The 11,813-nt window shown below is 36.4% G+C and overlaps 2 protein-coding genes across 2 annotated transcripts in view; one reads left to right on the forward strand and one right to left on the reverse strand.

The window, feature by feature from the left end:
* Positions 1-9,208, reverse strand: part of LOC107706599 (serine/threonine-protein phosphatase 2A 55 kDa regulatory subunit B delta isoform) — a 119,650-nt gene extending 110,442 nt beyond the window's left edge. The window contains exons 1-2 of the mRNA XM_016510352.1: positions 9,069-9,208; positions 8,862-8,984 (exon numbers count right to left, since the gene is read on the reverse strand). Of these exons, the coding sequence (XP_016365838.1) occupies positions 8,862-8,984; positions 9,069-9,208 (263 nt within the window). The remainder of the gene's footprint in view (positions 1-8,861; positions 8,985-9,068) is intronic.
* A 1,098-nt stretch (positions 9,209-10,306) lies between these two features.
* The window catches only part of LOC107706600 (transcription elongation regulator 1-like protein), a 90,987-nt gene continuing 89,480 nt past the window's right edge, over positions 10,307-11,813 (forward strand). The window contains exon 1 of the mRNA XM_016510353.1: positions 10,307-10,635. Within this exon, the coding sequence (XP_016365839.1) occupies positions 10,372-10,635 (264 nt within the window). The 5' untranslated portion in view covers positions 10,307-10,371. The remainder of the gene's footprint in view (positions 10,636-11,813) is intronic.

Raw genomic sequence — 11,813 nt, forward strand, 5'->3', positions numbered from 1 at the left:
AGGCTTATATATATATATATATCAGATGAAGATGAAAGCTATGAAAGTGTGTTCATTTTAACAAGTTTATTTTTGTTAAACTTTTATTATTTATTTATTACTGTTTAAGTTTAATTTATTTTTATATCAGTTTTGGTTTTAGTTCAGTTTTAGTTTTTATTTATTTACAGTTTGTAATTTTAGTGCTTCAACTTCAACTTATTTCATTTAGTTGCCAAGCCAACTTTTTTTTATTATTTTAAATTTTTTCACCTAATATTTTATATTTTTATTTCAGCTTTATTTCAAGTAACACAATGTTTCATAGTTTTAGTTCATAATAACCCTGATGGCAAAAAAATCTATAAATATATATAAATCTTCAAGGTATACATTATGTAATCATATTAGACATAATATCTATACACAAATGAATCAGGTTAGAATATACAACAATGCATAAAAACTTTTAATTGTGAGAATAGCTTTTGCATCATTTGCTGCAGAGGCCAATTGCTTTGATATTTTGTTATCCAATGCTTTAATATTCAGACATTTTAAATGTGACTTAAGTGTGCAAATACTTCAGGCCACTTTATGCAATTTACAATGTGGAACATTTATATATATCTTTCATTTCATAGCCCTGGCAGCATTAGCAATGAAGCATCAAAGTGTCTTTTGATTATGGTTAAGATCAGAAAGGAAATGTAGGTCATTTATAATAACTGCAAACCCATAGTTTTGCTTTTGGGTCTTTTTTGGTCTAAATGGAGCATTAGCAGACGTTCCTCGGCTCCTGCATGGCAGGTTAAGCAGATGCCTGCTTCTCTAGATGAAGTGTGACAGAACCTGAGCGAAAGGTAGGAGCTGATTTGATCTGAGGCTTCATGAGACTCTTGGGGGCTGAATCTACTCTGCCAATTCCAGTAACAGGCCTCCCGTATGACCACTATCACAGATGTGCCAGGGTCCACAGGGTATCATGGGTAATTGTAAGTGAAATAGAGCAAGCTGGCTTCATGATGGAGTAGCCCTTGACTCCACCGTGTGTGAGATAGCGTTAAGAGATGGAACGCTGAAGGAGGAAAGGAACAATTCTCTTTCGGTCACTTTTGACCGGAGAATTTTACATTTTGAATTTTTAAACATAAAAAAAATAGTCACACTCATGGTCTTCGGTCAAAAATGACCGACCATTGGAAATGAATGGGAAATGCGAAAATACAGAACATTCTTGTGTGTACAATCTTCAAATCCCCCACGAAAAGAATTGCACAGCAATGAAGGGGTGAAACTCTAAAACATCTAGAGTGCAAAATCTAAACATGTAAATACATATAAAAACAGATACATCCACTCACACACACTTACTTGCACACACATGGTTATGGCTATAACCATATAGCCAAAATGAGTCAGAAGACTGAAATAAGAGGTTAAAATCAGATCAGACACAGAAGGATTAAGCTCTGATAAGCATTCCTGTTCATTTGTGTTACATTTTTATAGAATTTTAATGTTTTGTGTAACAAAATGCTTTCTGTGTTCCGGTTTGAATGTACAGTAGTTAATCTGAAATACCGCATTAATTGAAAAATAATTGTAAAAAATTAGAATTTTTATTTTTTTACTTTTTTCAATGGGACAAATTGATCATAATTATTGCATACATATTAATTACCATAAAATTATCAAAATACAATAATAATATTATTGAACAAAAATATGTTAGATTGATTTTACTGAAGAAAAAAAAAGTTAAATTTCAGGTGTTCGGTCACTTTTGATTTGACTTTTGATGAGTGTGACTCCCAAATGAGGAGCGCACAAGGGTTAAGTTATCAAAGTTGACAGGTATGTGGGACAACAGTCCAAAACATGTGTCATTTGTGGTCCGTCTCAAACTCATATTTATATATATATATATGATTTTTAGGTAGAAAGGGTGACAGCACACCGCATTAAAAGAAATGACATAAGCGGTTTTCATAACCGCTGGCCAAATTCAAAAACGAAACAAATTAAATCATCTTTCAGAGTAAGGGGGGCCCCTGGTGTTTTGGGGGCCCTACGCAGCTTGCGTACTTTGCGTATAGGGAGAATCGGCTCTGCAACACAATTAATTACTGTGAGAAACATTCATCAATCTAAAGATTTTCAAATTATATATTTTTCACGAAAAGATTTCCATTTCAAATAAATGTTGTCATTTTAAACTGTTTATTCAACAGAATCCTGACAGACAGACAGACAGACAGATAGATAGATAGACAGATAGATAGATAGATATAATTAAGCTGCTAAGCTGATTAGTGTATATTTCATATATAAAATAATTGTTCCAAACCTGTATGAGCTTTTTTCCCCCCTGAACTACTAGTTATATCAGCGCTAACCGACTTTGACAAGAATACAAATTCATGCTGGTTTAAACTAGTTATTTCAATGGGGAATGCACATAAAATACATGCACATAGTTACCCTTCTGACTTTAATAATTACACAGAATCATAATTTCCTTGCTTTCATTATGGCATGGGCTAAAATTCCCCCTTTTGTTTCCCGCTCCTAATGGATGCATTTATCAAACCTTGTCTTTTGCCACATGGTGTCACCTAGCCTTCAGAGTCAAGGACCACTCAGAGTCGACCGGGGTCCTGAACACAATGGGTAATGTAGTTATGGGTCGGTGTGCGGGCAAAGCCACCTACCTACCTTCCCCAAATAAAGTCAGGCTGCAATTTGTCCAAAGTGGCAAGGGATACGGTAAAGCACTGAAGCAGTTATCTGCACAAAACACATTTACCCACAACTATCCTCTTTTATGTTTAATTACCCCCAAAAAAAATTTTACCTCACAAAAACAAACACTTACTGGTACAGGCATGCATGGAAAGGAATTTGTCATGAACATCTGCAAAACTCTGAGACATGATAATGTAAGTAAAATAAAATGTAAAATGCTTTCTTACGAGGTCAACAAATTCACAACAGTTACTCAGAGTCACAAACACGCCATGTATTAGAATGTCCTTAAACAAGCTTTATTCAAGGACAAAATGGAGATAAATGGACTACCATTGACATTTGGTGTGAAACGCACACACACAGTCATGTAGGATCGGTGTGGTGTTTTAAGGTGTCAAACACACTGTCATTGGCAGAGCGAGAGAGCGAAGGGAAGCTCTCCCTAAGGGAATCACATCCTGTCTGCGTGTCACACCAAACTGCTGTTCAACCACCTGTACTTTGCAAGCAGGAGGAGAAAAAAAATGTCTAAAGAAAATCTAATTTCTGCTACTTGAAGATGCTGTTTGATGGATTAATGGTCAAACACAATTTATATTTAACAGAAAAGTTTCAACGTTTCAAAAGATCGCAAAAGTACTAATGTCATGTTTACATTCTGTGTCCTGTTACTGCTCACCTTACTTATTAAAGTCGCATTCATAAGTTTAGGTATGATTTTTACAATATTTGAAAGAAGTCTCTTATGGTCACCAAAATATAGTAAAAACAATAATATTGTGAAATATTGCTACAATTTAAAATATAAATTTTATATTATTATTATTATATATTATTTCTTTTATATTTTAAAATGTCATTTATTCATGGGACACAAAGCTGAATTTTCAGCATCATCACTCCAATCTTCAGTGTCACACGATCCTGCAGAAATCATTCGAATATGCTGATTTGCTGCTCAAGAAACATTATTAAAGTTGAAACAGTTTTGCTGCTTGATATTTTGGTGGAAATTGTGACAATCTTTTTCCAGGATTCTTTGATGAGTAGAAAGTTCAAAGAACGGCATTTATTTAAAACAGAAATCTTTCGAAACATTATACATTATAAATGTCAGTGTGACTTTTTATTAATTGAATGCATCTGTGTAAAGTTATCAATTTATTAATTTCCAAAGCAACTTATTGCAGGCACATTTGCAGTGAATTTGCAACATCCAAAGAAGAAAGTCATACAGATGTGCAACGACATTGGGGTGATTAAATGATCGCATTTTTTCTCATTTTGAGCGAACTATTCTTCTAACTACTATGCCACAACACAAATCCTTCCACATCACCATGTTATCATCCTAGAAGTCAGACGATTCTTCCTGCACAATCAACACTTTCCTGAAGAGGAGAAGCGGTAGGCCTACATCAATTTTCCAGGGCCTGCGGCAGCTGTGGTATGAACAAGCACTTTTGTAATACAGCACCAGTGATGGGGAATATTCCCGTTCCAGAATCTGGCATGACAACAAACAAGCAGAGCAGAGGGAAAACCTCTAACTGTTTCCCAAGTGATGTCTAACGGAGGTTTGTGGATAATCAGAGTGCACATGTAAATGACCAGGTTTGGGAAGAGTGGTATCCTCAGGCTATGACTCCGTCAGGCATCATAAACAGCAAATGACTGACAAAAACTCAACATTATACCCATTATACACATTTCACTTGTTGTTTATCTGCTTGGTTTCAATTTTTTTTTGTTTTAATGAACATAAACTATGAGTATCAATAGATTAAAATAATTAACTGTACATGAATTAATTAACAGCTGCATTTTAATTAAATTATTTTCATATGATTTATTTTAAATAACTTTAATCATCTTACAGCCCAGTAGGAGGCTCTCTTCTTTAAATAATTTGAATAATTAAAACTTTACCTACTGGAAGCTATTTAACCCCATGTTCTGTTGACATTGACACTTGTGTTTTTATGTTTGGAGTCTTAGAGACCTCAATGCTGCATTTTCAAAACATCCATCCATCCTTTCTTCCTTCCTTTAACCCTCTTTTATATTCTAGCAGACATGCATTTTCCCCCTATATGACTCAAATGCCTGACAGAAAACCTCAAAAGCTGACCCATAGTGCACTTTCTTGATCTTATTGTGAACAATTAAATGTAATAACTTGAAAGATTTTCTTTTCAGATGATGTCATGAAGCTAGTTTACTTTTAACCCCTTCTCTTACACTCCATATTAACACCCACTTCAAGTCCCATCCTACATTTTTCCTCATTGAACATCCTGTTTACCTCAACCAAAAAAAAAGTCCAGGCTAGACTTTTTTTGAGGCTAGACTTTTTTTTTTTAATCTAACCAATAACATATGGGAGAAGTATTGGGAAACCTGTTCGAAAACAGTTCTTTTTCCAATTCCGGTTGGTGGCGTGAATGGCGCAGAAACCACACACTTCAGATTTTATTTTTACATATTTTTGTGTAATCAGTAGGAATAATTTTTTTGTATCATTTTGTTCATATGTGCACTAAACACATAGGCATTCTCATGAGTATGTTCCGCTGTGCATTAAAGAATCCTAAATTATACAAGAGTAAGTAATTGTGTCCAGGCCAGGCCATAAATACACCAGATTGACCCTGTAATTAACCTCGCCATGTGTTCTGTCTTAGCATAATAATTCGTGCAGCTGTGAGGGCATTACCATTCATGTTTTCTCTGAAACAAATAGCCCAAAGCCTTTCAATGTCAAGGCAATATGTTTCAATAGTCTTGCAGGCCCTTACCAAGCCAGTTCCTTTGGGTACGACTCCATTTACAATGGATCGTGTCTCTTTTTAATACTATTAAAATATAAATGAATGTCCATGCGTTTATGATTTTGTTATCAGCCTCTGCTGTTGCTCGGGTAACCAAGGTGTTGATTGTGGCACCTGCTTTCTGAATATTATTGTAATGCTCAAAATATTCTGGCATGCTTTCCTCACGCTCACAGAATCTAAAGTAAGACCGGTCTCAGGCATTAGACACACTGTGTGATTGAGGGTAAGGTTTTAACCAATCAGAAATGGTTGGAAAATTTCATTTCTGCATCCAGATTTTCCCTTCAGAGAAATAGCGGCGGATGATCCAAACAACTCCTACGGCAGACCCCAAAACTGGAATATCACAACAGAACAGCCCCAGTCAAATAATCTATATCGCCACAGCACCGGCAGGGCCATATTCTGTGCCACGGACAGCCGCGGGTATCCAGCCTCTCTCTCCAACCAATCTAGGAGGATGAATGAAAGGGGCAACAGTCCTTAATTACGAGCGCAGATCCATTTTTACAAGGACATGAAACAGAACTGCTGGAGAGCCTGGGGTGTGAGACCACACAGCTGTGAAAATCAAGATTTTTGTTGGAGAAAATTAAGAAGTCTTGGCCTAAGGGTTCCCTCAATTTCAAGTCAAATTGTTGAGTTCGATCACTTACTCCAAGAACTCGAGAACCTAGTTAGAAATTGATTTGGACCACTTATCACCATGAATGAAAAATAATTCACAAAAGCTCCATGAAGAACTGGACTTTAGGCAGAGCACACGGTTGTGTTGTGTTTGAAAGGTTTATGAAACTATCAAAAGTTGGCCATCACAAGTTTACTACTACATATACACTACTGTTCATATGTTTGGTGTCTTTTACTTTATTTGAAATAAGTTAATACTTTGATTCAGCAAGGATGCATTAAATTGATCAAAAGTGACAGTAAAGACATTTATAATGTTAACAACTTTCTATTCATCAAAGAATCCTGAAAAATTGTGCCATTGTTTCCACAAGAATATTAAGCAGCACAACTGTTTTCAGCATTGATAACAATCATTAGAAATGTTTTTTTGAGCAGCAAATCAACATATTAGAATTATTTCTGAAGGATCATGTGACACTGAAGACTGGAGTAAAGATGCTTAAAATGTAGCTTTGCGTCACAGGAATATATTACATTTTAAAATATGTTCAAATAGAAAACATTTATTTTAAATGGTAATAGTATTTCACTATATTACTGTTTTACTGTCTTTTAACAGTTAAATAACATTATAAAAAAAATATACAGATCCCAAAATTGTTGAATAGCAGTGTAAATTTAATCAGGATCTATCTGAAACTTTTTTTGCTGATATTGTTGTCCCCTTGAAAAAGAGGGGAGAAGATTAAACACGCAAAAGTTTTGTGTACAATCTCCTCTTTGTAACACAACAGACAATAAAGAACCTTTCAAACAGCATTGGCATCCTTTCATAAATGTACACATATTGCAACAGTTTGGGACATACTATTAAAGGCAGAGTAAGGGATTTCTGGTAGCCAATGTTGATATTTGAAATTCATTTGTAATCAAAGATACACAAATTAATTAACTGGTATGTTGAGGCATTTTACAGTTATGTAAATAAGCTTCGTTTTTTTAAAACAGTGTATATAAACTAGTACAAAACAATTCAAAACCTGTAAATACTTAATTTCAAGTAATTATCTTTATCTGAAAATCATGTATATTCGATTTTCTTTATAATTACCTTCTTAATATTCACATTCTACCAGTGAGTCAAACAATCAACATTAAATAAACCGATTTAAACATCAAATATTTAACATATATGACAAATATGTATACATAGGCCTACACTAAATGCTCTCAACATGTGGGCCTCGCGCCATTAATGCTCAAGAATGGAGCTCTGAGCTCAATAATCTCTGAAATAGTTGGGCGTTTATACGTCACGAACAACACTTACTGTAATCAACATAATCACATCTACATCCTCTTAAACATCATAGAACACTATTTCACACGTATTAACAGATAATTAACCTTTACCTGAAACACACAAAACTGCATGAGGTTCCCCACCGCAAACTTGATGTAGCATACACAAAAACCCCGCGAGTTCTCCACCTAGTGTTCAACAAGACACAATTAATCGATCGCAAACCTTGTGCCAAACTAATTAATCACCGATAACCCAATTAATGATCACCGATCCCAAATTAATGGAACAATTGACAAGTTTTCATTTTATATTAAAAAAATGGTGTAAATGTAATAGATCTAGAGAAACCTAGGGTTATGTGCATACTTCAGGGACACAGTGGTTTGGTTCATGGATTATGCATACTTCAGGGAAACAGTGGTTTGGTTCATGGATTATACATTGTGGGAACCAGTTCCCATCCCTGCGCCACTACACCATTTCACACTAGACTCCAAACTAAGACTGGGATGTCAAATCCACTTACGGTATGATTTTTGTTTGCACACAGCGATTTGTGACATTCACGGGAGTCAGGGTTGATCCACTCACCAGGAGACGCCCAGTTGTGAGCAAGAGAGAGAGAGAAACTTTGGATAACCTCAATTTCCCTCCATATGGCTGTTCAAACATCCCCCCTGGCGGTATAAGAAAAATATGATGACTTGTGCTTCAAAGTCGCCATAGAGGACTGATTGATAAGGAAAAAACGAAAAGTAAAGCTCTTTGACTCTGAGGCCCCCCATTGACCAAGGCAATATTCTAAGGCTCCCTCTGATATTTCCTCTGATACAACTGCTGTAATGATGACAAAGCTGCTTGTGTTATGACTTTTATGACCAGAAGCAGTGACAATAGATTAAAATAAATAACCATGGTTTAAAAAGTTTACAGCTAGATTGTATCAAGGTTTTTTTTTATTTTTTTTTTATTTTATTTTTTTTTTACATTTTATTATTTAGCTTAATTTAGTATTTTGAAATATTAATAATTGTATACTATAATAGCCTATATTAATTATTATAATGCTCGGACCTAATCACAAACTGGCAAATTATTTAAGGTGTATAATTTATTTGAATGTTAGCTTCAATATGTCATTAACTTTTCAGATATTTGACTGTTGTTCATTTTAAATAAGTTTATAAAAACCCCTGGAGTCCCCAGACAGAACACGAGGGTTAAAAAAAAAACTTCCAAATAGGTTTTAAACAAGGTAAATCGTGTCACTGTTAACAGATTAAAACAGTTGTCACAATATTCTAATCATCCCTGTTCATCAGAGTGCGAGTTGTGCGTCTTTGCGCGTCCTGACGCACTGTGTTGTGCTGCGCACGGCGCCATCAGATCCGCTCAGAAAGCAAATGCGCCCGGTCTGGACTGCCAGGAGGACTTTCAGCAGAGCAGAAACACAGTCGAATCTGTTCATCATCGAGGATTGTCTACATAACATACACAAGTTCTACAAGCATGAATGAGAAACAGAGGATTATAATGTAATGAGGGGTGATTTTGCGATGCTTTACGAGGCACAACTGCGGGAGGCTAGAGAATCATCGGCTTGACAGTGAACAGATTTCCACGAGATTCCCACGGAGCTCTTGTGAGCGAGATGAACAACCCGCTGGTGTGATCGTGCACATGGAAAGCGCGATCCACGGCGCATGAACGCACGCACGGAGAGATCCGTGTATTCTCTGCGCTTTGGACACTTTGGACACCTTTCTTACCGGATATTCTTAGAAACCTTCGTCTGCAGATACGTTTTCATATTTAACTTATCTGTTTGTATTTTGCGTTATTTATTTATTTCCAGCGAAACACTAACAGACAAATTATGTTGAACTAAAGGGATTTTTCAAGCCCCTCATACTATAGGTGAGTTTGCATCTAATGTTTGGTGCATCTTAAAAAAAAAAAAAAACGCCAGAATAACTTTTTTTCTGTTTAGGTTACACAGAAAAGCTCTTGATAAGAGGTGCCTTGCACCTGTTTAAGTCCATGCATGTGCTGCAGAATTTTAGGAGGAGAGTCTGTTTATTAGATTTCAATGGGCTTTTTTTAAAATCAGATTCTGATTTACGTGATAGCAGTTTAATGTTTAGGATTATCTGTGGAGAAAACAGGCAAGTCATGTGGTGATGTTTGAGTTCTGCTTATGTGGTTACTATAATTTATGCATATGCGTATTTGTGCTTTTGTGATGTGCTAAAATATGCATCAACTTTCAGAGACTTTTGGACAGTGCATTATAAAAAAACTCGTTATTTTTGGCAGTTTCATCTAGGCGTAGCCATGTTGGTTTATTTAAGTGAACGAGCCAGAATAACTTTTCCATTTAAGTTACACAGAAAAGCTTTTAAATGATGCGTTGCGTCCACCTGTTTTAGCCCATGCGCATGCATGTGCTGCAGAATTTGGGAGGGGAGCCTGTTTATTATGTTTCAGTGGGTATATGTTTTATTCATATTCTGATTCTCAAAGTAGGCCTATCCTTAACATAATGAGTTTTGTATGTTTACAGCAAGATTGTCTGTGCCCAATGCACACACATTCGCTTATACAGACTCTTACGGGGTTCTCTGAGTTTTTGCCATGCATTTAAATAATTCATTCATGCATGCGGAGTATGTGCTAAAATATGCACACAACTGACTTCTGGACAGTGGACCAGTATGATAAAGCCGTCTATTTTTGTCGCTGGGGCGCGGATACATGTGCGCTATCTATCTATCTATCTATTTGTCTGTTTTTTTTCAGTGTCACTGCACGGACAGCTTTCTCGGTATCCATCCATCCTTCTTTTGAGCTATATAGGATGCAGCAGGAATGATCCCGGTCCAGCGCGTTAAAGCTCAGCCTCAGCTGTGGCACGTGAGCGCCGAAGCTCCTCCGTGGCTCTGGATGGTCCCGAACACCTCCGGACTGTGTAGGGTGGGTTCTGTTCCTCCCGTGCTCATCTCCTCTCGCCCTCCTCCGGTGATTCAGACGGTCTCGGGATGGCAGATGTCCTGCGATCCGTTTGTGCCTGTGATGCGCGCTGCCGCCGCGGAACCCGCGACCATCAGTCAGTTCAGTCTGCCCAGTGTTCAGGTAACAGGGCTTGAAATAAAAAGCCTCGCTTTCTCTACTGAACATTTTATAATAGATTGAGTTGATAAATATATAATAGTAACACTAATGAATATGAAAATACAGATAGCAATATATAGAATATAGACTGGAAGTTCAGTCCCCCATGTTTTTGGAGACAGTCATTAATTTTCAAAGACCCATGCCTTCTATTATTAATCGGAATCAAAATTTCAGAATTGATGTGGATGTTTGAAATGGTGTGCCAATATGACAATATGAAAGTGTATGTATAATAAATCACATGCATCAGAAACATTTGCTTCTATCAAATCAAATGAAAAACGAACTCATAGGGGCTTCTTTTCACTATGACTTTGTTGAAAAGATTTGTCTTAAAGGTTTTTGACTTTTACTCTGTTGCTGCAGGGTTAGGCTTTAGGGCCTCTACGGAGTTACATAATGCCAATAAAATGCTTTAAAATTGTCCTTAAGGATGAGATTGCGTCCATAATATACTTTATGACTTTAATTTAAGTTCTGGCTGCAAATGTCCTGAAAAGTAATGAATTATTACTGGAGATTTTACCTGAACGTAATGTTTAGATACAACTTATTACACAATACCCTGTTGATTATTTGTATAAGTGAATGTCAGTACTAAAATGCTAACGAACAAATATTGCATGATCTCTCATTAAAGGCATTAAGATACCATCTAGATGCATTAAACACCCCAAGCACCATTTTCTTTTTGGTGTTGATGCGATGACGTGTGATTTCATATTGAAACAGGAATCTGGGGTAAAAACTGAAGGGCTCATGCTTTTTCTTAAAGGGGTCATATGATGTTGCTAAAAAGAACATTATTTTGTGTATTTGGTTTACTTTAAATATAAAAAACGTACTTACAATCTGTGAGTCAGAACAGCCGGCAGTAAACAATAAGTAAACAATCCTCCATAAAATGTGCTGCACACATCTGAATATTTGGGTTGAAGTGTTCTGGAACAGTGTTGTAAATACAACTTAACCACTGATTTCTAGTATTGTCTATTTTTGGAAGGCCAAACAAAGTAGTTTCGCTTTCACAACGAAACACAGCGTCACACACGGCGGCCTAGAGTGAGCAGAGGCCGGGGGCTAATGTGAGGAACGGCTGGAGGGTTAGAGTGAGCAGAGGCGGGTGGGCTTGAGAA

The sequence above is a fragment of the Sinocyclocheilus rhinocerous genome, unplaced genomic scaffold (assembly GCF_001515625.1).
Source record: "Sinocyclocheilus rhinocerous isolate Xijiao unplaced genomic scaffold, SAMN03320098_v1.1 scaffold2189, whole genome shotgun sequence".
Classification (NCBI taxonomy): domain Eukaryota; kingdom Metazoa; phylum Chordata; class Actinopteri; order Cypriniformes; family Cyprinidae; genus Sinocyclocheilus; species Sinocyclocheilus rhinocerous.